The following is a 25,036-nucleotide window of genomic DNA, read 5'->3' as shown; positions in this document are numbered from 1 at the left end:
TTGTATCGACATTTTAATATAGAATCAACACAGAAACAAAATATATGTGTGAAATGAGATACTAGTAACACTTTCGCGGATATTCAGTATCATAACAAGCAACGTGTCTCGGTCTCAACTGAAAAACAACGCAACGCTGCCAAAACGCTCTCAATCGCCCACAGATAGGTGTTTTCAGCAGAGCGCATAGCGTTTTCAGCTGGCTAAAAACGCTTTGGTGGACACACGGCCTTAGGATGAGATGTGCTCCAGTTCACGTGCAATGCAAGTGACCGCGCGGGCGCCTCCGTGATTGTCTGTTATATTCTTATTCATTAAATCCAGGCAATTGGTTGATGAAAAATTGATTAAAACTAAGATACAATTTATACAAAACGAAATTCACTTTAAAGAAAGGCTTTCTACAAAACAAAACTTGATGAAGTGGTCAAAATCATGTCTGACCCGCTTCATGTCTCATATTGCGCATCCTATGTTACTCAGTCGTGCTGTTCACTTTTCAGAAATCAACATAAATGGGAAAAAAAAATAACATAATATTTTAACAAATATGAAACTAAATGCTTTTTTTTAATGGCTACAACTGTATAGTAGGCCTATACTCTCTATTTGTACAAATTGCTGCACATTCATTTAGTTCTGAATTTTGCACACACAAGTTGAAAGGCATTTGTTCAAATCAAGTTCACGGATAATTGTGCGTGCATTTATTAATCATTATGATACTAAAATCATAACAAAGTAGGCTATGCTATGTACAAAAAATCAGATGAGCCCAGAATATGAACGCAATTACACGTTAAGCATTTTCCTCCCATAGAAAACCATTATAAGAACGCTTAATGTGGCTTAATGCAGATTAGAATGTCCCCTTATTTTGTCGAAATAACGAGATATTATGCCGATACTAGGCTACTGCTGTGTCCACCGTGGTCTCCACATTCTTGATCAGCGGAAACGATTTTTGCTTGTTTGGGATCTGACTGGCCAGCGTATTTGAAAAAGTTAAGCAAACTTATCTGTCTTTTTGACATTTTTCCCCTGAGTGAAACGATCGAGGCTAACAGCAATCTCAACTAGTACAACAAGCGCGCAAGTCATGTGTCACAAACATTGAACACTACACAAACAGTAATTTTATTTTTTTCATTTAGGCAATTAATTTTCCATAGTGACACAGGAGGTGCTGGATCCAATAAAAAAGGTTCCGGATCCAATGTCGGAGGTGACGGAACATGTTCCGGCATGTTCCGGCTCAAATTAAGCCCTGCCTGTTTCTCTCCAGCATGTCACTTTCTCACAAAGTGATGCATTTCTTAGCATTCTTGCTTTCGACATCCATGTATAAGATGAAGACATCTTGTATTTTCCCTTAATCACCAGAATAACTGCTACAAAGACATGATTCCTCTCTTCCTCTGAGCCAGGTAACAACTGTCTGCTCCAAATATTTTGGAATGTTGTTGAGCCTATTCATGTGACCCAAAGGTTTTCACCTGGTTTCGGGCGTGAGGAACAAAGGTTATCAGAGATCTTGAAGAGACACCACCCACAACAGGAGAACAGAAATCTCTTAAGTTTTGTCATGATCTCTTCTATTGCTGTGAAATTGAGAATAAAAACCGTACGAGATGTAGAGTTTTTGTCGATATTTATGCACTCGGCATCATCAAATTAATTAATATTAGATAAATTTAGCAAATCAGCAGAATTGTACTTTTCAAGATGCAGCAGGGCTGTGTTATATAGGCAAAATTTACTTTCTGTTTATTTTGTTTGATATATTAAGATGCAGATATCTAGCTTTATTCATCAAATCAGTAATACTAACACAGCTGAAAGGGTTCACAGCATGTCAATCTCTCCCACTGTCTCCACCCTCTTTCACTCTGTTTATAAAGCCCACAGTCGTCCGCTGCTCTTCTGTTTGTCTTGAAAGCAATCATGTGGGCAACTCTCATGAAGTTAGACCTGGCCTCTGTTGGCCTGGCTCTGTTTCTGGGCTTGATCTCTCTGGTTCTGTTCGAGATCATCAGGATTAATTCCCACAGAGGTCAAACTCCTCCTGGTCCCAGGCCTCTACCTTTTGTGGGTAACATACCATATTTTCTGAAGAACCCAATGGAGTTTCTGAGATCAGTGAGTCATTGCTTTGAGCTTATTTTACAGAGGCTTTGTTTTTGTTCAAAGGTATCTTATGTTCTCCTTGTGCTTGAGCCAGGGTTTTTCCTGCATATAATTATGAGGCGGCCGCCTCCGTCAAATTTTGTGCCGCCACAAATTACACAAATTAACGCTTGTCTGGGACACATGTTTTTTTTCTTCTTTTTTTCTTTTTCTTTTGAAGGGATAAGTGAAAGAGAATTTTAAATATTTCAATTAATAATCTCATTTAATACAGTTGTATTTTTTCATTGTAAATTATTTAATTTGATTGGTAACAGCCTAGTGTTTAATTATTCTAATTGAATGTATTGATCAAATTTAAGAATTTGAAATGAAAGATGGAGCCCTTTATAAAGGTAAAAAAATTATTCTGATAAGAGTGTTTTTCCAACAGTGATTTAATGAAACACTGACAATTTAAGTTTGGAGGGAGTAAAGCCTCTGTTTAGGCTATTAAGGAAATGTAATTTTGCCAAAAAATGTTATTTTTAAATCAGCCTACTTCAGTGTGATATTTTACCATATTATTATGCTTAACACTAAGAATTAGAATAATTGTAATGTGATGATCAGATGCAGATATCTAAATCAAAGAATATCATAGGTTTGGGCGGTTGGCGGGTGGATTTTTTTTTTTTTTTTTTTTTACAGCGGATTCGGGTGACTTAAAGTGCACCAGATGAATGAATTTACCTTTAAAATGTTAAAAAATTTATTACGGGGGGGCATGCCCCCGGACCCCCCTAGAGGTACCGAGGTCCACCCAAAAAAATACTGTGGGAAACACAGCAGGCTATATGATGGTATATGAAAAATACAAGTTAAATTATCTTATCATTAAAATACATGATCAGGATTTTTTCACCTCCGCCTAGTTTTGAACCAGGAAAAACCCTGTTGAGCTATGTTGACTTCACTCGCAAGTGAGATGATGTCTAAACCACTTAAGTTGTGTTGAAGTGCTGTGAAATCTTCTCTGAGTAGATGCCTCAGTATGGAGAGATGACCACTTTTTATCTCGGGAGGAAGCCAGCGATACTCCTCAATACAATCCAGGTCGTGAAAGAAGCCCTGGTCCAAAATGCTTCATCTTTTTCAGGAAGGCCACCTCTACCACTTCTAAACTGGATCAGTAATGGATATGGTCAGTAATACATTGTATTAATTGTAGGGTACTAGTACTGTACATCCAAGTTTAAGTTGTCTGTCTTTCTTTGTTCAACTTCTCTGTGTATTTCCTCGTAACTCTGAAGGTCTGTTCTCTTTCCATTAGGCATAATAACGGTCACATTTGGTCACTCCTGGAGGCAGCAGAGACGGTTTGCTCTGCACACGCTCAGAAACTTTGGCCTGAGAAAGAAATCTGTGGAGGAACGTGTGACAGAGGAAAGCAGTTACCTGCTTTCTGAAATGCTCAAATCAGAAGGTTATTGAGGATTTTAATCTGTGAATGTTTTCAATGTTTAGAGGTGCTGTACTCTGTCATGTCCCACCTCGTACTTGAGTCAAGTTCTAAACAAACTTCAAACATGCTCTTGCAAGTATGTGGACATGAATTCTTAGCCAAAATATTTGAAGTGCATAGTCCCATTGTGCCTTAGTATTCAAATGTCATTAAACCAAATGTGTTATTCAGCAAGCCAGCTATAATTTCAATGTGGTATTTCTTTTTAAACTATTAAAATACTCCTTGCCAAAAACTAACACAAGGTTTTCTTTGTTGAAGGCAAGCCTTTCGACCCCCAACACCCAATACAGAATGGTGTTTCCAACATTATCTGTTCCATCGTCTTTGGGGATCGTTTTGACTACGATAACAAGCGCTTCGCATACCTTCTGGACATCCTGAAGGAGAACATCAATCATACAGGGTCACTTGTTGGGGCGGTATGATCAAGTGTTAAAAATGTTTTTTGCTTAACTGTCCCAGTATCCAACCGGATCTTGCTCTACTGTCTGCATTCCCATAGGTTGTCGACACATTGCATCGTTAATCTTTAGCAATAATGTGCTAAACCTTACCAGCGGTCACATTTGTACCGCATCAAAACCTCAGCTTTCTGAAAGTAAGTGCTCCTGTTGCTTTTTTGCTGTAAATGGCTGTCATTTTCATCACCAACACTACCTACATCAAGGTTGTCTCCAATTTTGTGTATTTGCTTGTTAAAATCTGAAGAATAAGGCTTTATGCCACAAAGGGAACTACCTGACCAGAGATGTCCAATCCTGATCCTGGAGGTCCACCTTCGTAAGGCTGCAAGCTTACGCTGCTATCTTGAACCAATAATCAGAACAAAAGAACAAAAGGCATTGAGGTGCAAATGACTCTGTCTCTCCCGACAGAACCATCCTGTGCCTGGAGTGTTCCAACAGTCCTCCATCAGCATATTGATGAAATCCTCTTGCACTAGATAGGCATTAGCATACTGTGATGATGAAGAGCCATTGTGCCATGTTTAATTTACATGTATACCTTTAAAAGGATTTCTGAAGTACTAGGGTAGTAAAGAGTTCTGCCCATACTTGCTCAGCCCTACAAGAGTTTACTCACAAACTCACAAAGCTTATAAAGGGCTACACCCAAAATTGCATACTTCCCAGTCCCACTATATAGTAGGTGAAAAACAGTATGTTGAATTCACAGTATTCATAGAAAAAAAAGTACCTGGATGATGTACTATTTCCAGCTAGATTTTGAAGGGTGCATCCAATAGATACTTTACTATCCCAAAAGGCTACTGGAGAGTACTTGTTTAATGCTCAGAAAGTAATTACTCAAAAGAAGTACCTACTCATAAGAAGTATCTACTCTGAGAGAATGTGATTTAGGATGCAGAAAATGTCTTCAGAATTGGAAGAACCTTCTAGGCAGGTATTTAGGAGCACTAAAACTAAACTTAGTTGAAACTAAACTTCTGCTGTTAATGCCGCATAGTTATCTGTAGCCTTTTTCTTTTCCAGGTGTTTAACTTGCTTCCCATCATCAAACATTTCCCAGGGCCACACCAGAAAATCTATCAGAACAGCGAAGAGTTGAAGGATTTCTTCAGGGAATCAGTCAAAGCACACCGAGAAACTCTGGATCCAGACAGTCCACGAGACTTCATTGATGCCTACCTGTTGGAGATTGAGAAAGTGAGATCATCACAACCAACCGTTCTAGAAACTGTTTAATCCATTCTTTGATGTAGTTACTATTTGGAAAGGTGGCAGCGATTTTCCCAAGTAACACATGTTCTTGGATGAACGTCTTTTGTTACGAACTACCCCTTAAATTTGAAGGTTCTTCATGCCCCAATTCCATTTCTAACCCTTATAGGAATTTTGTTCCAGGACCAACAATATCCTACAAGGTGAAATCACGGTAGGCTGCTAGATAACTAGATATGCATGGCTCAATTAAAATGCTTTCTGTTTTCCTTGGAGCAGCAAAAGTCCAACGAGGACTCCACGTTTCACGAGGAGAACATGATTATGTCAGTAGCTGATTTGTTCCTTGCTGGAACCGACACCACATCGACCACCATCAGATGGGGGCTCATCTACTTGGCACAAAACCCAGATGTACAAGGTACTTAGGATTAACATTGCATGTTGCATGTTAACGGGAATGCATGAACTGATAAATGTATATCTTGCATAATTCGCTTTGGATAGAAGCATCTGCCAAGTACATAAATGTAGATATAAAGGTGAAAAATAAAGTTTTCTGTTCTGTTCTTTTTGCATGCATTTTAAGGGTTTTCTGCATTATAATTTAAAGTTTAAAGTCAATTGCTTTGTTTAAGAAACAGACCAAATTTTAGTCATTATTCACTGAAAATCCCCTTCACAGCTCTCGAATCTCATTTGTGCATATTCAAACTTGGCTTGGCATGTCATGATTGGTTTTGAGATGCACCAAGACATTTGGTCTTATTGATGTCAAACCTTCTTGCATATGCAAAACAATCTTGCAATGATGTGTCTTACATATGCACAAATGTGTATTTTACCAGTTGCAAGTTCATGGTTCCCCAATTGGGGTTTTTTCCGCAATGAAGATTTCTGCTCTGTAATATTGTTTTTTTTATTTTGCTTCAAAGCTCTAGAGCCCAAGTTTTGAGTTTTAAGTAGGCACATGGATATTACATAATTTGTAAACGCAACTAGGTTTATACAGATTTTCCTTGTAGCACACAGGTAGCCCCATCCCAAACACACCATTGTTTGAGTTAGAGTAAGCTTTTAAATCGCCACAGTGTTTCATTAAGTTAACCTTCCAGTTGCTTTCTTGTTGTGTTTTAACACTGAGAAACGTACACACATGAACATTAATGACGTTACAGAGCGATGTCACGAGGAGATTGTTCAGGTGTTGGGTTACGACCGCTCTCCCAGCATGGATGACCGTGACAAACTACCGTACACAAATGCCACTGTTCATGAGTTTCAGCGCTTTGGCAACATTGTACCATCTGGCTTGATGCATGAAACCACTCAGCCCGCAAAACTACAAGGATACGACATTCCGAAGGTAATGAATGGAGCCTGTATGTGTTGTTTTTCTTAATTGAAATTGTTCCACTAACAAACATCTTCTTTCTAGGGCACTGAGATACTGACTAACTTAACAGCAATTTTAAGTGATAAGGAGCACTGGAAGTATCCAGACACTTTTAACCCAGAGAATTTCTTAGACGATAATGGACAATTCTTCAAACCAGAGTCTTTCCTCCCTTTCTCCTTGGGTGAGTCACCTGTGACTACGATAGCAGTAGACCAAGAGCAAAGCCAACTAGGTTAAAACCCATTGTGTTTTATCTCTATATATCAGGTCCGAGGGTATGTCTCGGGGAGACTCTAGCTAAGATGGAGCTCTTCGTCTTCGTCACTTCTCTCTTACAGCGGATTCGTTTCTCCTGGCCACCTGGTGAGCCGCAGCCAGACATGAATGGGGTTGCTAGTGCGGTCCGCTCTCCTAAGCCATACAACATCATCTGCCACAGCCGAAGTTCCTAAGATTGACCATCAGTAACCTTTCCTGCATTAATGGAGTTTCCAAAGCTTCCGTAGATGGTTTAAACCGCTTTAAAACTTGATGTTAATATTTTAGCTAAGGAATTATATTCTAGATTAATAGTTATGGATGCTGTACTATTTGTTGTAAAGTGTAAACCCTGAATATCACAATAAATTACTGCAGTGTTGTAATAGGCCTATGTCACACTTCCTGCTTCTGGAACGCGGAGTAGGGATTCAGAACTTCCAGTCAACAGTATTTCTCGATAAGGATTTAGATTATCAGCCATAATGTCTAAACCATCCGAGGTAGACTGACCACGAGCTATGAGGTTGTGAAACGAAGGTTTTTGCTCCTGTAGAAGCTATAAGTTCGTATGAAATCAACCTTGTTTTAAGAAAAACATGTTTTATCCGCGATCTTATGAAAAAAACTACATTACCCACAATCCTAAGCGTAGCAGCAACGTCTGCTGATTGGTCCAACTTGCTGTTACCATAGAAACGTTTACCTTACTGGCGAACGGCCCGCCGCTGCTGTTGTAGTGCACCTGGTTGCGCTGCGTCAGGACGTAGACAGCCATAACTCAGCTTTCACGCTTTTCCACTTGAGCGTTTTCATTTACCATCCGAACCACATTGTCATATGTGACTTCAGGCAGGTTGCGGAGAGATTTGGTCCAGCAGTATCTATCGGACTCCGCCATTGTAAAAAGCTAACCGGAAGAGCCGTATCCCTACTAAAAGACGTACTTCCGGTCTTCAATTTTTTCGTAACATAGGCCTACCACTGTAAAGCTTTGTTTCTCTCGTGATGTAATCTCTCATGTGATAGCTTACTACAGACAAGCCTGGACAGGTCTAAACTAGATGTATGGCTATTCACGTGGAGCTGTAACCCACCCTGTTAGTGTGCATGTTTGAAACTGGTTGAGTTCATGCATCATGTATGTCATGGTACTATATCTATATGCCCCCAAAAATCTATTCATATGAGTGGAGAAAAAACACAAATACTTTAAAATCAAGTTTTAATTTAATGCAGATCCTTTTTGACAATATTTTATCAAACCTACAGTGTCATTTTAGGAGGATGCATGTATTGTATTGTGTGCAAAAGTAGTATATTTAAAAATAAATCTTATTAAAAAATAAATTCTTGTGAACATTTCTTCTAAAACATTTGAAGATTTAAAATGTGTAAATATTATTATATAAAGTTATAATCAATCATATAAATCTCATACTCTAAGACTAAGGAAAACAACCCACGAGTTGCCTAATCAGTTCATACAACTTCCTGAATTTTGCAGATATTTCCTGATTTGTGCGTGACCACATACAAGAATTAAGTCCTTTTGTGGTCTTCAAAGATGTAAACACAGTGATTTCTATAATATATTTTAGAGTAAAATTCTTCATCTGGTCAAAAGTAAAAAATAAAATAAATAAAAAAAGGTAAAAAAATCCATGTATCCTTATTACTGCTATTGTCTGTGGTCATCCAGGCCAGGTTGCAGAGGTCACAGTTTAGTGAAGGAAAATGTTCACATTTGTAGCGGCTGCTTTGGTCATCTGGTCAAATGTCCTGTTTTTAGACAGCAGAGTATTGAGGGATAACTTATCCGTAAACACAGGCTACCACTCCAGAGTCTAGAGTCTACTGGCTACCACTCCAGAGTCTGTGCTGTAGTTTAGTGTCTGCGGGGACAAGGAATGTTTGGACACCTAATCCCTGTAGTATCACCACATCAGGCATAGATGCCAAGAGCTGGCGGACAGAAGCGTAGCCATTCAGCACCACTGAGTCCAGGAGGAGCAGGCAGGACCTGCGCGCTTTACTTAAAGGGACGCCTGCAGGATATTGGACCATCAGATCCCGAAGTGCTTTCTTCAGCTTCATCAGGTCAGTGCTTGGTTCTGATTGATGGGTGGATGGATATTATTGTCCCACATTAAACAGTATAACATGCACAACAACAGCATAATTGCAATTTTGTAATAAAAGTTGGTATGGGATATTACCTTTTTGAAAGGGGACATTTCAGTCTACATGTAGATTGAAATGTCCCCTTACAAAAAGGTAACCATGGAACTATTTTGATTCATAAACTACCCTCACAGACTTACCAAGTGTGTAGCTAAACTGTCGAGTTAACTTCTCGAGAAGATCTTTGGATAAAAGTTTCATAATGACCTGTCATTTACTCACTTGTATCGGATGATGCTGGTTCTCCTTTAGCGAGCACTGTACTGTACAGTGAACCGTACCGTTCTGTGACATCTTTAACGACTGCGATGTGACCGATCTTTTTAATTATGAAAGCGAAATTCCGTTCATTTGAAGTAGGCTAGTCACTGTTGAATCGATCAGTAAAATACAAGCAAAATATATCAGCCTACTTTGAACGAAGTTGATCACCGCTTCTGGAATTTAAACGTATTTAAACTAACATGACTCATTTGGATGCGAATCATTTTACTGAACCGACACGTTTGATCTTTAGTGAATCTGTTAAAATGATTCTGCGATTCTTTTGAAATATCACCTTAATAATGAAGCGATTTACCACCATTTCAATGGTAGTCATAAGTAGATTTCTCGGTTTGTTGATATCACACTTACAAAAAAGCTAAGTGTGAGGCATGTTTATATTATGGTAAAATCATGTTATTCTTTTTATCACACATTATTAGGGCTACTATTTACACCCTTTGTAGGCTACAGCACTTGAAAAATGTATTAGTCAACTCAACTGTGAAAATTGTTGTATTGTTGCCGTTTTGCGGTCCTGGATTTTGGTATAACCTGCATCCATCTGATTTGCAGTTCAATCGATTCACTACAAAGAACCGATACCATGATTCGCGAGCCAAACCTTATGCTTTCGTTTCTAATTCGTTTCCCCAGAAAGAAGAACACTACGGGCGATCGCAAAGAACACAAAACACTTCCTTATTTTGCATTTATCAACACGGAAACTTATGTCAAAAATGTATCTAAAACGATATAAGAATTCGATAATGCTGTTCATTGACATGAGATGTAGCTAGGCTAAGTGAGAAGCAGTAAACGCCAGTTTATGACGATGATCAAAAACAAGCTCACTTCTCTTTTACTTCTTTCCTTTACATATTTTGGGATAAGTAGCCTACTTTCACTTCTTCCTATGAGGTATAATATATGATAATTAATAAATAAATAAATAAATAAATGAATGAATGAATGAATGAATGAATGAATGAATGAATGAATGAAAAAGCACACTTGCTGATTTGATGCCTTTTATCTTGTGCAGTGACACTTCCAAAGTGGTAGAAATAGCCAAATTCACCATGGTATTCTGCATGTTCTATTTACTCGTTTATTGAAAATCATAAAACGCTATGAATTATTGCATGAGGTTGCATCAGATACAGAACTTGATAAATGTAACTGAATGATTGCATTCATCACCATGGTATTTATTGGTGTCCCGAGGTATTTTAAAATACACACTATTTTATTACACATTTTATAATTTGCAATACCAAGGTACCGCCAAACATAAAATCCACCAAATGTGTAAATGAGGTATTGCTTGTGGTTTCATTGTTCATTTCATCATTTTGACTGAATTTTGCTTCACCTTTGTCCTAGTTGAACTGAGTTTCTCACCTTTGCACGTGCTTTTGCAGGCGTGCTCATCCTTAATGAGGAACGATGAACTTTTCTGATTAGATGTCATGATAGGCCTTACTGCAGTAATCCAGTTTCTATTGTCTGACAAACCAGATCTTGGAAACCACTGTGAACTTTAAAGCATTCCTCTGGGAAAGTAAAGTAAATGGGAAACGGGAGTGTTTTCCTTCTCTCATAGGTGGCAGCAAAGTCTAAACCTTCTGTTTGAATGTTCATAGATTATACCGGCCTGCATCATATTTGCTAAATGAAACCCAATAATTGTTTCTTACTAATTTTGGGGAACTGATTCCAAAAATAGTGCCTGTTTCTCTCCAGCATGTCACTTTCTCACAAAGTGATGCATTTCTTAGCATTCTTGCTTTCGACATCCATGTATAAGATGAAGACGTCTTGTATTTTCCCTTAATCACCAGAATAACTGCTACAAAGACATGATTCCTCTCTTCCTCTGAGCCAGGTAACAAATGTCTGCTCCAAATATTTTGGAATGTTGTTGAGCCTATTCATGTGCCCCAAAGGTTTTCACCTGTTTTCGGGCGTGAGGACCAAAGGTTATCAGAGATCTTGAAGAGACACCACCCACAACAGGAGAACAGAAGTCTCTTAAGTTTTGTCATGATCTCTTCTATTGCTGTGAAATTGAGAATAAAAACCGTACGAGATGTAGAGTTTTTGTTGATATTTATGCACTCGGCATCATCAAATTAATTAATATTAGATAATTTAGCAAATCAGCAGAATTGTACTTTTCAAGATGCAGTAGGGCTGTGTTATATAGGCAAAATTTACTTTCTGTTTATTTTGTTTGATATATTAAGATGCAGGTAGCTGTATTCATCAAATCAGTAATACTAACACAGCTGAAAGGGTTAACATCTTATCAAACTCTCCCACTGTCTCCACCCTCTTTCGCTCTGTTTATAAAGCCCACAGTCGTCCGCTGCTCTTCTGTTTGTCTTGAAAGCAATCATGTGGGCGCCTCTCATGAAGTTAGACCTGGCCTCTGTAGGCCTGGCTCTGTTTCTGGGCTTGATCTTTCTGGTTCTGTTCGAGATCATCAGGATTAATTCCTACAGAGGTCAAACTCCTCCTGGTCCCAGGCCTCTACCTTTTGTGGGATCATTACCACATTTGCTAAAGAAGCCAATGGAGTTCATAAGATCAGTGAGTCTGCTATATTCTTGGTATGGGCTTATCATTGAACTCTTACCTATTTTGAAATTAGATGTTTAACTTACAAAACATATGTTCAGAAACATTTTCTTAGTTTAAATGCACTTGTGAATGTTCTCCGAGTAGATGCCTCAGTATGGAGAAATGTCCACTGTGTATCTTGGGAGGAAGCCGATAATAATCCTCAACACAGTCCAGGTCACGAAGGAAGCCCTGGTTCAGGAAGCTTTTTCTGGAAGACCGGCTATGCCTCTTATAGAATGGATAACTAATGGACTTGGTGAGTAACATGGTATTATGATGCTTGAAATGTGGATTTTGTAGTATTTCATTCTGAATTCTAGAGTCACTCTTAATAATAAAGGTCTCAAAAGGGGGCTTTGTTTGCATGCCATAAAAGACCCATTCTGGGTTCCCTAAAGAACCTCAGTGAATAGTTCTTTAAAGTATATGTATATGCGTGTGTGTGTGTATATATATATATATATATATATATATATACACACACACATATATCTTTTTTTCCCATAGCATACAGAACATTTGAAAAATCTTTTGGCACTATATTGAATAATTTTTTGCAATAAAAAGATTCATTAGACATTAAATATTCTTCATGGAATCATAGATGCCAATAAAGAACCATTTTTTTTAATGGTGTACGGTCGATCTCGAGTCACTTTGCTTTAAAAATGCGACTACAAATTTAGCAATAGATCAGATTTGAGATTAGAAAGTTGGTTCTCTCTTTTTCTCAGGTATAATAATGGTCACGTTTGGTCACTCCTGGAGGCAGCAGAGAAGGTTTGCTCTGCACACGCTCAGGAATTTTGGCCTGGGAAAGAAATCAGTGGAAGATCGTGTGATAGAGGAAAGCCGCTATCTGATTTCTGAAATGCTTAAAGCAGAAGGTAGGAATTGTTCATCCTTTATTATAACTCATTCCATGGTGTTATCTTTGTCAAACATCACCGAAAGGACTCTTTCTTAAACATTTCTTGTAATGACATTAACATTTTTGTATTTAAATGATGAGGATGTATATTTAGCAACTTTTTTTACAAATACTTGCAAAATGTAACTCTTTCCTCGCCATGCAGCGGTTTGTTTTTGTTTTTGTTTTTTGTTGCCGGTCACCGGCAGGTTTTTTGATCATCTTTACAAAATTTTCATGGCCCGCAGAATATTTTGTTGTTTGATATATACAGTGAGGAAAATAAGTATTTGAACACCCTGCTATTTTGCAAGTTCTCCCACTTAGAAATCATGGAGGGGTCTGAAATTGTCATCGTAGGTGCATGTCCACTGTGAGAGACATAATCTAAAAAAAAAATCCAGAAATCACAATGTATGATTTTTTAACTATTTATTTGTATGATACAGCTGCAAATAAGTATTTGAACACCTGAGAAAATCAATGTTAATATTTGGTACAGTAGCCTTTGTTTGCAATTACAGATGTCAAACGTTTCCTGTAGTTTTTCACCAGGTTTGCACACACTGCAGGAGGGATTTTGGCCCACTCCTCCACACAGATCTTCTCTAGATCAGTCAGGTTTCTGGGCTGTCGCTGAGAAACATGGAGTTTGAGCTCCCTCCAAAGATTCTCTATTGGGTTTAGGTCTGGAGACTGCCTAGGCCACGCCAGAACCTTGATATGCTTCTTACAGAGCCACTCCTTGGTTATCCTGGCTGTGTGCTTCGGGTCATTGTCATGTTGGAAGACCCAGCCTCGACCCATCTTCAATGCTCTAACTGAGGGAAGGAGGTTGTTCCCCAAAATCTCACAATACATGGCCCCGGTCATCCTCTCCTTAATACAGTGCAGTCGCTCTGTCCCATGTGCAGAAAAACACCCCCAAAGCATGATCCTACCACCCCCATGCTTCACAGTAGGGATGGTGTTCTTGGGATGGTACTCATCATTCTTCTTCCTCCAAACACGTTTAGTGGAATTATGACCAACAAGTTCTATTTTGGTCTCATCTGACCACATGACTTTCTCCCATGACTCCTCTGGATCATCCAAATGGTCATTGGCAAACTTAAGACGGGCCTTGACATGTGCTGGTTTAAGCAGGGGAACCTTCCGTGCCATGCATGATTTCAAACCATGACGTCTTAGTGTATTACCAACAGTAACCTTGGAAACGGTGGTCCCAGCTCTTTTCAGGTCATTGACCAGCTCCTCCCGTGTAGTTCTGGGCTGATTTCTCACCTTTCTTAGGATCACTGAGACCCCACGAGGTGAGATCTTGCATGGAGCCCCAGTCCGAGGGAGATTGACAGTCATGTTTAGCTTCTTCCATTTTCTAATGATTGCTCCAACAGTGGACCTTTTTTCACCAAGCTGCTTGGCAATTTCCCCGTAGCCCTTTCCAGCCTTGTGGAGGTGTACAATTTTGTCTCTAGTGTCTTTGGACAGCTCTTTGGTCTTGGCCATGTTAGTAGTTGGATTCTTACTGTTTGTATGGGGTGGACAGGTGTCTTTATGCAGCTAACGACCTCAAACAGGTGCATCTAATTTAGGATAATAAATGGAGTGGAGGTGGACATTTTAAAGGCAGACTAACAGGTCTTTGAGGGTCAGAATTCTAGCTGATAGACAGGTGTTCAAATACTTATTTGCAGCTGTATTATACAAATAAATAGTTAAAAAATCACATATTGTGATTTCTGGATTTTTTTTTTTAGATTATGTCTCTCACAGTGGACATGCACCTACGATGACAATTTCAGACCCCTCCATGATTTCCAAGTGGGAGAACTTGCAAAATAGCAGGGTGTTCAAATACTTATTTTCCTCACTGTATATATATATATATAAAGGACAAGCCTCTGCTTTAGACAAAAAAAGAAAAGAAAAAAAGTTAGGGTTAGCTTAATGCATTATTTTTTTATCAACCCTTTTATGTGAGTAAGTTTCATTAAAAAAGCAAACAATTTTGAGCAAACAATTTAGAAAATTGCGGTTTTGTCAAAGATTACACCTGGATCAGATTCAGAACAATGATCAAAAAGCTTCACAGTCTCTCATCCTTGGCAGTTTTTTTTATTTATATACTGTTTAATGTTGATAATCGCGTTATTTTACACATACATCTGCTTACATATGCTATCGCTTGTTTCTGCTTCTTTTTTGCCTGTGTTTTGATCAGGAGATTCAGTCTTCTTATAGATGATATGTAATAGCGCCCCCTACCGTACAACAGTGAAAACAAGGAAAGCCGAAAAATTCAGTCAATGGTCGGTAAAGAGTTAAATTCAAATTTATATTATTAAATGTGTTGCGTAACACACAAGAATGAACTTCATTGGTTCTTGCAGAAGCTAAAACGTGCTGCGTAACACAAGAATGAACCTCATTGGTTCTTGCGGAAGCTCAGACATGCTGTGTAAACACAAGAAAATGAAAGCCGAAAAATTCTGTCAATGGCGGGTAAAGAGTTAAATTCAAATTTCTATTTAAAATTGATTGGATGTAAAAGCACTGGCCTTTTTCCACTCATACTAATGCATGTTTATTTGTAGGCAAGTCAATGAACCCCCAGCATGCATTACAGAATGCAGTTTCCAACATTATCTGTTCCATCATGTTTCGAGATCGCTTCGATTATGATGACAAACGCTTCTCATACCTTCTGAAAATCCTGAATGAAAACTTCATCCTTGCAGGGTCAGCTACAGGACAGGTATGATCATCACATTCTTCATTTTTTGGTAGAAATTATTAATAATTTTTATTTTCATTTAATTAATTTATTGATTAAACTTTAATTAAAGGGTTAGTTCACCTAAAAACGAAAATTCTGTCATTATTTACCCACCCTCATGTCGTTTCAAACCCGTAACCCGTTGTTCAGAACACAAATTGAGATTTTACGCAACTACCACTTTGACGCTTCAAAAAGTTAATAAAAAAAAAACGTTAAACTAATCCATATGAATTGAGCAGTTTAGTCAAAATTTTTAAATCACTTTATATGATACATATGATATATGATATCATATTATATAATACGAACATAAAGAGAAGCTCAACGGAACCTGATTGACGCGTGAGAACAAACCTCATTGTTCTTGGGGAAGCTCAAACGTGCTGCGTAACACAAGAATGAACATCATTGGTTCAACATACACAACTGATGTGTGAGTTGATGAATTTTTTATATGTGAATAAAAGCATACAAAAAATCTATTCATCATATAAAGCGATCGTGTCTCTTCAGAAAATTGGATTAAACCGCTCAATTTATATGGATTAGTTTTACAATCTCTTAATGAACTTTTTGAAGAGTCAAATTGGTAGTTGCGTAGCTGTCAACGGTGGGACAGACATAACTCAGATTTCATCAAAAAGATCTTGATTTGTGTTTCCGAAGATGAACAAAAGTCTTACAGGTTTGGAACAACATGAGAGTGAGTAATTAATAACAGAATCTTCATTTTTGGGTGAACTATCTCTTTAATGGCTATGGCCACTCTTCGAGTACATAATGCCTGATACAGTTAAATAGTATGGATGCACTGATATTTAAATTCTGACAAATCATGTGACCTGAACTGTCTGCATTCTCATTGCTATATATTGCATGACATCATGTATTTTGCACTTTAGTTTACTCTATAGTTGCATTTTTAATTATTGTTTTATTATTTTATTTGACTTCAGTCTATACACATTTAGTTATACTCCCTATTATAATATTTTATAAACTAGAAATTGCTCTGTAATGGATGAATTCCAAGTTATGGAAGTGATGGATGAACTTCTATATGTTCCTCAACTTTTAACTGCAAGTAATATTGAAATATGTTTACTTGATGATACTAATATTTATTTTGTATGAAGTGAATAAAATGCACTGAAAGGAAGTCTCAAATGTGAAAAAGATTTAAAACCAAGGCAGCCATCATCTTATTGTCTATCTTAGTTTTTCAACTTAGTGCCCTTCATCAAGCATTTCCCTGGGCCACACCAGAAGATCAAGCAGAATGCCAGTGAGTTAGTGGGTTTCATCGGGGAACAAGTTAAAGAACACAAAGAAACTCTGGATCCAGACAGCCCGCGAGACTTCATTGATGCCTACCTGCTAGAGATCGAGAAAGTGAGATCACAGTTACTGAAAGAAGGGTTCTCACATGCATATATGTAAAACAAGATATTTTTAGCTGTAGTAAACTGATAGTTTTGTTTCACCTGGAGCAGCAAAAGTCCAACAAAGACTCCACGTTTCATGAGGAGAACCTGGTTATGTCGACAGCTGATTTGTTCCTGGCTGGAACCGACACCACATCAACCACCATCAGATGGGGGCTCATCCACTTGATTCAAAACCCAGATATACAAGGTACTAGAGCTAAACATTAGCCGTATATAAGAATACTACAGGAATCTTGGTGTGGAAGGCAGAATTGAATAAAGAGAAATAATAACTCACACTTCAGACGTTTTTCTCAGAATTGCAATTTAACATTAAATTCTGAGAAAAAAATAACAGAATTGTGAGATTGTGGCAATTGCAAGAATTTATTTTCACAATTCAATATAATTTTTTTCTCAGAATTGTTGATTTAACTTGCAATTCTGTGAAAGAATTAGTAGCATAAAGTAGCATTAGAGTAGTATATGCTAGTGAACAGATTACAGAAATCTTTTGGTCATCAGTCAGTAAAATTAATTAATCAGAATTGGGGGTCTAAGTGGGCCTCAGGATTCTGAAAAATAGAAAGGACTAAATCAATGGACTGCAGCTGGTTGGGTATTTACATATGTGGTTTTTGTATCAAGTGGTGTTTATTATATTGTGTTTTATTATTTGATGTGGATGTGTACTGATGTGAGACCGTAAACGCTGTGGGATGCGAGACAATTTTTGCAAATTGAAAAAAAATCTGAAAAAAAAAGTGTGAGAAACTTGCCATTGTAAGAAAAAAAAGTCAGAATTTTGAGATTCTGAGAATTGTGAGATTCTGATTATGGCAAAATGGCCATTTTTATTTTGGAAACAAGTTTTTTTTGTGGTGGAAACAAGATTCCATAGCACTTACATTAGCAAAATTTCACATTCCATTGTCAATAACAACAATAACAATGGAATGCAATGATGTATGAAGTGCTTCTCACAAAGAAATCACTTTCAAAACAAGCAGCTTTCTTGAACTTGAATATAAGCGAAATCGTCTCGAGTTAAGATTGTAACCCTTGTTCCCTGAGATGGGAACAAGACACTGCGTCGATGACGACACTTTGAGGAATGCCCCTTAGCTTAACACGTCTGGCGTATGAATGAAACTAATAAAATCCTGATTGCCACTGCGTCATGATGTAGCATGTGACTGCATACACGGAAGGTACAAAGCGACGCCGGCACACAACAGTGTTAGCTTCGCGATGAAGCAAGTCGCTCCCAGGCAGGGGGAGACATGGCAAAGGGATGCAGTGTCTCATTCCTTTCTCACGGAACAAGCTTTACAGTCGTAAACTGAGACGTTCCCTTTTGAGAGAATTCGCACTGCGTGGATGATGACACTTTGGGGAACGAATACCCCTTGTCTGCCTATACCTAGTGTGAAGCTGTCTCAGGCCCTACTTAGGACGAGAGCACTCATGTGCCCGGTGTAGAAGGGAGGTCCAGACTATAAAATCTTGTGAATGTGTGTGGAGTGGCCCAGCCAGCCGCATCACATACGTCTTGGATAGGAGCCCCTGAAAGGAGGGCTCTAGAGGACGCCATGCCTCTAGTTGAGTGGCGAAGGCAAGGTGAAGGCAAACTGCGCACCTGATAGGCCAAGGAAATAGCATTAACTATCCAGTTGCTGATGGTCTTCTTGGAAGTGGGGAGCCCCTTCCTTGGTGACCCGAAACACACCAGCAACTGGACTGACTTCCTCCATTGAGATGACTTCTGTATGTAAATGCTAAGCGCTCTGACAGGGCAGAGCAGATGAAGTCTCTCATCTTCCACCATCACATGAGGGAGAAGATTAAAAAGGCAGCAGAACCATAGAGTGTGCCATATTAGAGGGCAACTTAGGCACATAGCCCGGTCTGGGGTGCAAGATAGCCTTTACTCTACCGGGAGCAAACTCCAGGCACTCAGGAGATGTAGAGAGGGCCTGGAGATCTCACACTCTCTTAAAAGAAATGATGGCGAGGAGAAAGGCTACCTTGAGAGTGAGGTTCTTGGTTGCAGCCGACTCAAGAGGTTCGAAGGGGGCCGCAACCAGCCCTTCAAGAACCACTGCCAGACCCCATGTGGGAACTCTGGTCTGAGTCGCAGACCTCATCATCCATGCACTACTGAGGAACTGTACGACCAACCCTCCCAAAGGTCCATCACCAAGAGGAGTGTGGAAAGCCGCAATGGCAGCCACGTACACCTTAAGTATGGACGGGGTAAGACCAGCGAAGAAGAGAGTTAAGAGGAACTCCGGTGAAGCCACCAGGCAGTTAACTGGGTCCACGCCACGCTCTCTACACCAAGAGGTGAAACAGTGGACTGTGGACAGTGTGTCATCTCTCAAGATGCGAATAGATCCACCTTCACTGGGTCGAACCTCTCGCATATCGACTTCAAGTCGGGGTGAAGTCTCCATTCCCCGGGCCTCAGCCCCCGCCTCGACAGGATGTCTGCCCCCCGGTTTCTGGTCCTCTGGGACGTACATTGCTCTGAGAGACAACAGTTTATCTTGGGACCACAGGAGGATTTGATGCGTCAGTCTGGATAGAGGGCACGATCTCAGACCCCCCTGATGATTCAGATGGGACACCACCAACATATTGTCTGTTCGCATGAGAACATGGTGACCCTTGAGGTCTGGGAGGAAGCTCCTCTGAGCCCGGAAGACCGCCGATATTTCTAGGCAGTTTATGTGTAAAGCATAAAGCGGCCGTCCATGACCGTGCCCCAGCCCGTGATGGATGTGTCTGTCAAAACGGTTTTCCGGTGATGTTATGTGCAGCAGGCCAAAAGGTATGACATTGGAGCCAGCTGCCATGAGCCCTATTAGCCTCTGAAACTGGTCACCATGGCCAGGATGGACTCGATACGTGCAGGAAACATCTGTGCCTGCATCGTAATTGAGTCCCAAACCACCCCTAGGTACACCGTTTGCTGGGTGGGCGTAAACACATTTTTCTTCGTGTTGAGTCTCAACCCCAAGCTCTGAATGTGGCCAAGGATGACATCTCCATGTCAAACTGCCAGCTCCTGAGACTAGGCTATAATGAGCCAGTCGTCAATGTAGTTCAGCACACGGATGCCTTCCATGCACTTGGTGAAGGTGCGAGGGGAGAGAGCTAGGCCGATCGGAAGAACCCGATATTTGAATGCTTCCCCTCGAAAGCGAACCTCAGGTACTTCCTGTGAGATGGAAGGATGGATATGTGGAAGAATGCGTCTTTTAGTTTAATTCATACTTCAGACGCATTACACTAAGGGGCATTCCCCAAAGTGTTGTCTTTGACGCAGTGCAAATTCCCTCGAAAGGAAACTGTGTGGGGATCGAACTTTTTTTTTCCAGCGAAATTCCCGATCGCAATGTTTCGGAATCACAGAAATTCACTAGACAAATTTTGCAGAGCAACGGTAAATGTGTCCATGCCTTTTTCTGCAGTTAATTCAGAACCATTTAGTATAACGAGTGACTTACTGTTAATAGGTCATTTAGATGCTCTGTCTATTATTGGCCTTTTTGCCGTTTTCAACACCAACAGCCTTGTAAGAAACAAGACCTAAATCTTTAACTCCTACTAACCTTCAAGCGCCAGGAAATGCAATTTCCCTTTTATCTCTCACACAGAGCGATGCCATGAGGAGATTGTTCGTGTGTTGGGTTATGACTGCTTGCCCAGCATGGATGACCATGACAAACTACCGTACACCTACGCCACTGTTCACGAAATTCAGCGCTATGCCAATATTGTACCAATGGGGGTGACTCATGAAACGATTCGTCCAACAAAACTACGAGGATACGACATTCCTCAGGTAATGAATGGAGCCTGGATGAATTAAGTTATCTAAGTGATTACGCACTAAAAATATAGACATCCACCCAGCTTTTCATTGGCAATATGTTTGAATTGTTCATATTGAGTCAGATCTTTTTGATGAATCGGCTGAGCCGTAATTATTTGTTGACAAACATGATGTACATGAGGCCTTAAGGATTTTCACAGCCTTTTCATACAGTTAACCTTGCATTAAAGATGCTACCAGAGTCATAAATAACCAATTATGAAGAGACTAGACAGAGATTATATTTTACATTATTTAATCCTTCGTAAATCACATCTGATATTTGTGAGCCAGTAATTGCGTTGTCATGAAACCTGTCAAAAACCTGATAAAAAATAATAAAAAATTGGACTATTTTTTTAAGGGCCATTAAGATTTGTTTTCATGCATTTGCATTGTGACATTGTCTTAGTGACAATTAAGCACATTGGTATATATGATATATGATATAAAATAATAATGTTTCCCAGTCATAAATAGAAAATTCTTGCCGCAATAAATATTCATGTACTTTTTTTGATGACTCCTAATTTAAACTGTAAGGATAAGGAAGCTAGACTACATATTAGATTAAGATTAAATATAAAAAAGTTATGTGCTGTACTTGTACTATCAATTAAATGAATCTTTTATAAATATATATGTAATATTATCATGTAAAATGTTAACCCTTAAATTGACCCTGGATTTTGTGAAAAGCTTTATTTAACTCTGACTTTCCTCATACAGGGAACTATGATCCTAACAAACTTGACAGCAATTTTCAGCAATAAGGAGCACTGGAAGCATCCCGACTCCTTTAACCCGGAGAATTTCCTGGATGAGAACGGACACTTCAGCAAGCCGGAGTGTTTCATCCCGTTCTCACTGGGTGAGTCAGGCATTTCTGATATTATTAAACACAAAGGTTACTGGACTAATATTACACACAAATAAATATTTAGGCCTAAATTGAAGATTTATGTATTTTTGTTTTACATATAAAATATTCATCCATGTGGATTACAGAGTTTTAACATAAGCAAACTTATAAACGCAATGTGATGCCTATTTGTCAGTCATATAGCCTACTTAAATTAAACAGGTACGATTTCTGTAATAATACTAATTAACTGAATGGGTTTTAAATGCACAATAAACAAGTTTATATATTTATCATCAATAATCCAATTTGTCTCATTAAACTGAATAATGCTTGTTCCACGGCTATTCATATGCATACTTTTTAACTGAATATATTTAATTGTTTTCACAATGATTTATACTGATTTGAAAATAGGATTATTTAAATAAAATACTTGCAATTTGCAAATAAACTATGCCATGATTTATTTATTTTTTGCAGAAATCATTGTCATTTATGAATGACTAACATACATGCATCACATTAAATTTACTGGCTTGTTTATTTTAAAACTCTGTAATCTGAATGAATGGAAATTCTATATGCAACTCAAATACATAAATCTTAAATTTAGGCCTAAATATTTGTGTGTGCTGGTTTATCAGGTCCGAGGGTCTGTCTCGGCGAGACGCTGGCGAGGACGGAGCTCTTCCTGTACATCACGTCTCTCCTACAGCGGATTCACTTCTCCTGGCCACCAGATTCACAGCCTCTGGACATGGATGGGATCATGGGTATCGTCCGCCTTCCTCAGACTTTCAACATCATCTGCTGCAGCAGAGATACTAAAGAGTGACCGTCAGTAACCCGAAATGTATCAGACTGGCATTATCATGTCATCATGCATGAAATATTCCATAAAAAACAAGAATGGTCAATTTTAGTTTCATGGTGGCAAAAGTTTTAAACATTTATTTAAGCACAGCTATAAAAATGTTTTTGTTTTTTTTAAACACAAAAAAACATTTTTATTATTTTATTATGGATGCATGCATTTCATTTTATAATGAAATGTATACACATGTACAAGATTTGTATAGTGAAATGCTTTTACTACAAATAAAAAATGACACCTCAGTGAGAGAATGAAGCATTCCTTTCAAGTCTAAAGTAAATACAAGGTATGTCCTTGTGTTTAAAGTGGTCGAACTGGTTGAGTTAGAGCATGTGGCATGACATCCTCCACAGTCTGAACAGATGTTAAATCATTTTATATCTGCAATTTTACATCAGAGTTCGATTTTTCTTATATAATCATCAGGCCTTGTAGTACCTAATTAACAAACTGAGTTTAAGTCTAAGGTGCACAAACTTAATAATGGATGTGCAATGTTTAATTCTTAATTAGTAGCGAATGCATCTTTGTTAATAATCAATGTTCCAAATCAGAGCTACAATGTTGGACTGATTTCACACGTGCTTCACGACGCAATCACGCAAATAGCCAACCTACAGCTTCAAACCACGTAGCGTCTCGTTCCCTCTTCAAGGAATCAAAGTTACAGTCGTAACTGAGGCGTTAATATCACGCAAAAAAGGGATTATATTTTGCTTAGAATTTTTTATTTTATTTATATCTGTCTGTCCATCCGTCGCAACATCTGTTTTCATGACAATTAAGCATATTAGTAATAAAAATAGGATTAATTTTCTATATACAAAATATAGTTCCTTTTTTTATATATATATTTTTGGGTGAAACATGACGTCTGTTTATATGCGGTTTACTCAGCTTTCATTTAAAAGCCCTTTTTATAGGGTCAAAAATAATATTTTCCACAGTGGTTATTAAGGATGACTGTAATGCTGTAGTATATGCATAGATTAAGAAAAGGTTAAAGAGGTTTATAGTTCCTTCAGCTGCTGCACAGCTGAGGCAAAGTGAACTTTGCCCTCTTGCTGAGTGTTACGTGTGATTTCATTGATCTTCAGTGGACTCAGATTCAGATCAAAGATGAGGCTGTAGTTCAGTATCAGACGTTTGGCTTGATCTCTGTCCACATAACCTGAAAAACAGTGTTGAAAATATCATCTCTGCTTAGAAAATACTATTGCTTCTTAGTCCATCACAGTTTTAAATAGCTTTAAAGAGGCAATATCATATCCTTTCACAAAGTCTTGATTTTGTTTTTGGGCTCTAAAACAGGTTTTAATTCTTGAATGTTTAAAACACATTATCTTTCTCATATTCTCCATTGTTGCAGGTCCTCTCTTTGCAGTCTGTCAGTAACGCTCTGTTTAATTCCTGTCTATGAAGAGCCACCTTCTGAAAAGCACAATGTACTCTGATTGGTTGGCTGGACCAGTGTGTTGTGTTTGGTCAATTTCAAGGGAATAATCGACAATTGTGATTTTTGTCATAATTGTGAAGCCCTACACTGATGAAAAAAAAAAAATCCGCTTGATTTACTTAAAAAAGATTTTTTTGCATAATTTGATTACGTATATATCAAACAAGACTAGTATTTGTACAAACTGCTTAAGTTTTCTGTGTGTTGAAATGAAATTTGCTCATAAAGTAAACTTAATTTTGGCTTTTATTTGTTTTTTTAGTGTAGACGAAGTTTCATACAATGTAATACAGAATTAAACCACACTTTCAAAGTGTATTTGAAACATCTTAGAAACATCTAAGTAAATAGTACAATAGATAATGAGATACTTAATAGAAGTAACATCAGATTTTGAACACAGACACCTCAATACTTGGTACACAATACACAATGTGTCATTTTGAGTAGAAAAGGAACTCCAGATGTCACAAAAAAGTTACTAAACCTAACAACAAAAGCAATGATAACAGTGTAAATAGAGCTGGAAATTATTAAAGAGTTATTTAAATATTTAGAAATATTTGGAATGTTGTTGAGCCTATTCATGTGCCCAGGTTTTCACCTGGTTTCGGGCGTAAGGACCTAAGGTTATCAGAGATCTTGAAGAGACACCACCCACAACAGGAGAACAGAAGTCTCTTAAATTTTATCATGATCTCTTCTACTGCTGTGAAATTGAGAACATTTTACTTATCACACATGGATTAACACAGCTGAAAGGGTTCACAGCATGTCAATCTCTCCCACTGTC

The 25,036-nt window shown here is 38.4% G+C and overlaps 2 protein-coding genes across 4 annotated transcripts; both read left to right on the top strand.

Annotated features, from left to right (window-relative positions):
- Window positions 1–1,918: 1,918 nt before the first annotated feature.
- Window positions 1,919–8,308, top strand: LOC311072914 (cytochrome P450 2B4-like). The gene is made up of 9 exons (XM_084098275.1): window positions 1,919–2,139; window positions 3,151–3,310; window positions 3,440–3,592; window positions 3,893–4,053; window positions 5,128–5,301; window positions 5,596–5,737; window positions 6,495–6,682; window positions 6,755–6,896; window positions 6,983–8,308. The coding sequence occupies exons 1-9, from the start codon at window positions 1,945–1,947 to the stop codon at window positions 7,165–7,167; spliced, it is 1,500 nt and encodes a 499-aa protein (XP_083954401.1). The 5' UTR covers window positions 1,919–1,944; the 3' UTR covers window positions 7,168–8,308.
- A 2,183-nt stretch (window positions 8,309–10,491) lies between these two features.
- LOC311072912 (cytochrome P450 2J5-like) lies at window positions 10,492–23,034 on the top strand. Of its 3 annotated transcripts, none has more exons than XM_084098272.1 (9): window positions 10,492–12,016; window positions 12,152–12,305; window positions 12,784–12,936; window positions 15,557–15,717; window positions 16,960–17,133; window positions 17,235–17,376; window positions 20,831–21,018; window positions 21,778–21,919; window positions 22,558–23,034. In XM_084098272.1, exons 1-9 carry the CDS (start codon window positions 11,822–11,824, stop codon window positions 22,746–22,748), a joined length of 1,500 nt encoding a protein of 499 aa, XP_083954398.1. In that variant the 5' UTR covers window positions 10,492–11,821; the 3' UTR covers window positions 22,749–23,034. The 3 variants fall into 3 exon arrangements, with proteins under 3 accessions (XP_083954398.1, XP_083954397.1, XP_083954399.1); XM_084098271.1 differs by having other exon boundaries at window positions 17,232–17,376; XM_084098273.1 differs by having other exon boundaries at window positions 11,902–12,036; window positions 17,232–17,376.
- Window positions 23,035–25,036: the final 2,002 nt, after the last annotated feature.

Source organism: Abramis brama (assembly GCF_963993115.1).
Source record: "Abramis brama genome assembly, chromosome: 22".
Taxonomy (NCBI): domain Eukaryota; kingdom Metazoa; phylum Chordata; class Actinopteri; order Cypriniformes; family Leuciscidae; genus Abramis; species Abramis brama.
This window is presented reverse-complemented; position numbering and strand designations above follow the sequence as displayed.